The sequence below is a fragment of the Impatiens glandulifera genome, chromosome 5, assembly GCF_907164915.1.
Source record: "Impatiens glandulifera chromosome 5, dImpGla2.1, whole genome shotgun sequence".
Classification (NCBI taxonomy): domain Eukaryota; kingdom Viridiplantae; phylum Streptophyta; class Magnoliopsida; order Ericales; family Balsaminaceae; genus Impatiens; species Impatiens glandulifera.
The window spans coordinates 42,056,630-42,061,221 of NC_061866.1; the positions used below are offsets into that span (position 1 = coordinate 42,056,630).

Below are 4,592 nucleotides of genomic sequence, written 5' to 3' on the forward strand. Positions count from 1 at the left end.
TCAAACTTCTGTGTGGCCACCATTATCTTGTTCTCCTTTGTTCTTTCATTTCCCTCAAAGATCTGGATAACCGTGTTCCATGTCTCCTTCGCGGTTTGGCAGTCTCTGATCTTGCAGTATGTGTTTCTGTCCACGCTGTTGGAGATCTGGTTTCTTGCATGGTTGTCCAGATTGTTTCTTCTCCTATCTTCAGCCGTCCATTCCTTTCTGTCCTTGTCAATGAATATCGGTCCTTCGGTCAGAACGGACTCCATTTCATCATCCAAGGTGACTAAGTGCAGGTGCATGCGTGCCTTCCAGTTGGCAAAGTCATCACCTTCTAGCATTGGAGGCCTATCCTGATACATGCTTGCTTGAGTATTGAAACTAATTGCTCTGATACCAATTGTTAGGATCTAGGTAGCCGCTGGAGGACCGGGGTTGGACCGGTTAGCGGTTCTCACTCGAAGGGTGGTGGTTAATCCGGTTAGAGATTAACACCGGGGTTTCAATACTACACAATCTGTCACAAACCCTTGAACTAGGTTCAAGCGCGGAAGAGGTTTGCTTTCAGGTTGAAGCAGCACACTTGTATGATGGACAAGGCCGGTTTCGGATGATGGAGATTTGAAAATGGTGGGTCGGTTTCGGTAATCTGGAAATTCGGTATGGGTAATATAGAGTCAGTTTAGGGCGGTGTGGTTAAGTTAATGTAAATCGGTTAGACAATGGAGCCGGCAGAAAGTAAATAACAAGACCGATTTTATGGATGTTCGGAGATAAACTCCTACGTCACCCCTTCCTCTCGAAACCGCGAGAGGGATATTCACTAAGGAATACAAGTACAATCCGATCGAGACTTATTTCATGTTCGATGACACTCTTACAATTTACACTGAAATTGTAGAACACACACCTTAACTTTAGCACTTAGGCTTTCTTAGAACAACACAGTCTTATCACTTGTAGAATAAATGCTCTTAGAATTTCTCACTTGTCTCACTGTATATTTCTTGTCGCGCATTTACTCTTCTTCAACTACCCCTTTTATAGGTGAAATATGCCAACGGTCATATTTCAATGCCTTGAATCTGATTGGTTGAGCGGGGTTGCAGATGTTCAGTGATTCAGAGATTCAGATCTGCGGTCGCCTTTCCAGACCTGACAGTCAACCTTAGACCTGGCAGTCTGTTCTTCCGGTATGTAAGACAGACCTGCTAGGTTTGTCTTTTACTCAATGTAGGCACTGTCTGTTGGACAGTTGTCTGTACTTGGAAGATCTCCTTTCTGACTTATCCCGAAGTGGAAAGATCCGGCAGGACTGTCTTCTGCAGCCTACAGACTTTCCTCAGACTTGTATGGATATGGAAGTGTTCAATCTATTCCTTTGGTATCATTCTCAGCAGATACCCGAATTGTCTTCTTGTACTGGTCGGTCATTTGACTTAACCGAATGGCTTTCGGTATGAGTGATGTAACCGGTCTTCTTCCGGTTATTCCTCTACCTTGTGGCTGATCGGTTGTTTGATGATTCCGGTTTTAAGCTTTGGCCGATCCTTTCTTTGTGCGGTCACGTTCCAAGTATTCTTAGTCGGTTTACTAACTTGACCGGCTAGTTTTCTTAGCCGGTCCTTTTGTTTGTCCGGTCCGGTTCATTGTTTCTGCATGGAAGGTTTATTTAAGTTAGGTTTATTTGAACCGGTCTAATTTTATCTAACAATTTCTCCCTTTTTGATTATTTTACTTAAAATTATCAAAATCATGTAAGTTTGCAACCGTAGGCCGGTTGTGTTGTTTGTCCGGATTTTTGAAACTGACTTAGGAGAATTTTTCGCAAAATTTTGAGAAAAATTTTGGAAGAGTCTTTATCTTTTATCTTATCAGATTCCAACATCTTACAACTCAGGTTTGTCACTGTTTGAAAAGTTTCAAGGATATGATCCTACTTATTCCTCATTACGTGTCTTTGGTTCCGCTTGTTTTGTATTACGTCCACACGTTGAGTGTAGAAAATTGACTTCACGATTTGTAATGTGTGTTTTCTTGGGGTACGGGATAGGATAGAAAGGTTATCGTTGTTTTGATCTCGTCAGTCAAAAATTATATGTCTCCAGTCATGTTTCGTTTCTTGAACATATTCCATTTTTTTTCCATTCCTATAAATTCTCATGATATGACTCACCTAGACTTTATTAGAATTGATCCTTTTACGGTTGATTATGAGGTGACACCTCCTACTACAGATTCTAGTACTACAGAGGTGACACCTCCTACTACAGACTCTAGTACTACAGTTCCTGACACTTATCTTCCTGCCTCCACGGTCTCTCAATCTCCTCCTGATTATGTGGATCCTCCACCTCGTCAGTCAAACTGTATACGTAAGTCAACCAAACTTCCTGATTTTTTTTATTCATGTTACTCTACATCTTTTGCTTCATTTTTAGCATCTATTCATTGTTTGTATGAGCCATCGTTCTATCGAGAAGCTGTTATTGATCCTCTTTGGCAGTTTGTTATGGCTGAGAAACTTGCAGCACTACATCAAACACATACTTGGGATTTGGTTTCTTTACCATCAGGAAAACGACCTATTGGTTCTCGATGGTATACAAAATCAAAACCAAGTCTGATGGGTCTATTGAGAGATATAAAGCCTGAGTCGTTGTGAGGGTTTTCTCAGAAATATGGCATGGATTACATGGAAACTTTTGCCCCAGTTGCGAAAATGACAACAATTCGCACTCTTATTACCGTTGCTTCCATTCGTAGGTGGAATATAACTCAGATGGATGTTAAGAATGCTTTCCTCAATGGAGATCTTCAAGAAGAGGTTTTTATGGTTCCTCCACCTGGTGTCCCACACAAACCTGGTGAAGTTTGTAAGCTCCGAAAAACTCTCTATGGGCTTAAACAAGCAACATGCGCTTGGTTTGATAAATTCTCTACTGTGATCACTTCAATAGGATTTCATCGTAGTCATCATGATTCGACATTGTTCATCAAGTGTACAGATCGAGGCCGTATTCTTCTATATTTATACGTTGATGATATGATTATTACAGGTGATGATATTGACGGGATTGGGCTCTTGAAATCCGAGTTGGCTCGTAGTTTTGCGATGAAAGATTTAGGGATGCTAAGTTATTTCCTTGGGATTGAGGTTGCTTCATCTCCAAAGGGGTATATTTTATCTCAGTCAAAATATATAGGTGATATATTTGATCATGCTCGTCTTACTGATAATAAGATTGTGGATACTCCAATTGAAACCAATGCTCGGTATTCCCTAACCGATGGCTCACCTTTGCCAGATCCAGCCTTGTATTGTACAATTGTTGGCAGCTTGGTTTACCTCACCATCACCTGTCTTGATATTTCTCATGTTGTACACATTGTTAGTAAGTTTGTTACTGCGCCTATTATAGTTCATTGGAGTGTTGTTCTTCGTATTCTCCGGTATCTTCGGGGAACTCAGTTTCAGAGCCTTCTCCTTTCTTCCTCTTCTTCCTTGGATCTTCGAGCGTTCTCTGATGCTGATTGGGCTGGTGATCCCTCCGATCGCAAGTCCACCACAGGGTTTTGTATCTTTCTTGGTGATTCTTTGATTTCATGGAAGAGCAAAAAGCAAGATGTGATCTCTAGATCTTCCACAAAAGTTGAGTATCGTGCTATGGCCTCTACGACCTGTGAGACTGTTTGGTTACGATGGTTACTTGGCGACATGGGAGTCTTTCTTCATGAGCCTACTCCATTGTTCTGTGATAATAAGAGTGTCATCCAGATTGCTCGTAATTCGGTGTTCCATGAGAGGACGAAACACATTGAGATTGATTGTCATATTGTTGTTCGACATCACTTTGCAATCGGTACCATCACATTGCCATTTGTTTCTTCCTCTCTGCAGATCGCCGACTTGTTCATCAAAGCTCTATCCTCTTCTCATTTTCGTTATTTTGTTACCAAACTCCCAATGCTCATTGTTGCTGCATCATGAGTTTGAAGGGGGGATATTAGCACTTTAGACCTTTACTTTTATATGTTTTATTATTTAGTCTCTTTGTTGGCTTATAAATAAGTCTTTCATTGTTTTCTATTTTCATTATATTTAATCAATAATAAAATCCTAGTTTCTCTTTTCTCTGTTCTCTATCAATACCGAGAACTAGAAGAACCGAAGAGCAAGTTTAGAATGATATTGTCTTTGACGGCCACGCTCTAATTCACACTTGGAGGCGTATTCCAATCACACCGAGCAATTGGGAGCTATGTCGGGAATGGGAAATCAAGTTCGAGGAAGTCAAAAAATTAGATTTGTACAAGGCGCTTTAGTTGTTTAAAAGTGTTTTGTAATTTTCATTTACTCATGTGTGTTTATGGATTGTTTCATTTGTTTTCATTGTTTGTATCATTATAGGGTTTGTCTAAAATGATACAAACGAACATATGCTGATTTTTCTTTCCCTTTTGGGATTCTAATAAAAATGGCAAACAAGTTGTTTTTCCCAACAACAGAAGAAAAAAAAACTAGTGTGTTTTTATAATTTTCAATTTCATTCTTTTTAGCTCGGAATTATAATTTCCAAAAAAAATCTACTTTTGTACACAAAAAT

At 39.9% G+C, this 4,592-nt stretch overlaps 1 protein-coding gene across 1 annotated transcript; it reads left to right on the forward strand.

Moving 5' to 3' along the window:
* The first annotated feature begins 2,671 nt into the window (after positions 1-2,671).
* Positions 2,672-3,976, forward strand: LOC124939390 (uncharacterized mitochondrial protein AtMg00810-like). The gene has a single exon (XM_047479870.1). It carries the CDS (start codon positions 2,672-2,674, stop codon positions 3,974-3,976), a length of 1,305 nt encoding a protein of 434 aa, XP_047335826.1.
* Positions 3,977-4,592: the final 616 nt, after the last annotated feature.

Coding starts and splice junctions, on each gene's coding strand:
- LOC124939390 (XM_047479870.1), top strand. CDS start 2,672: ATGGATTACATGGAAACTTTTGCCCCAGTTGCGAAAATGACAACAATT.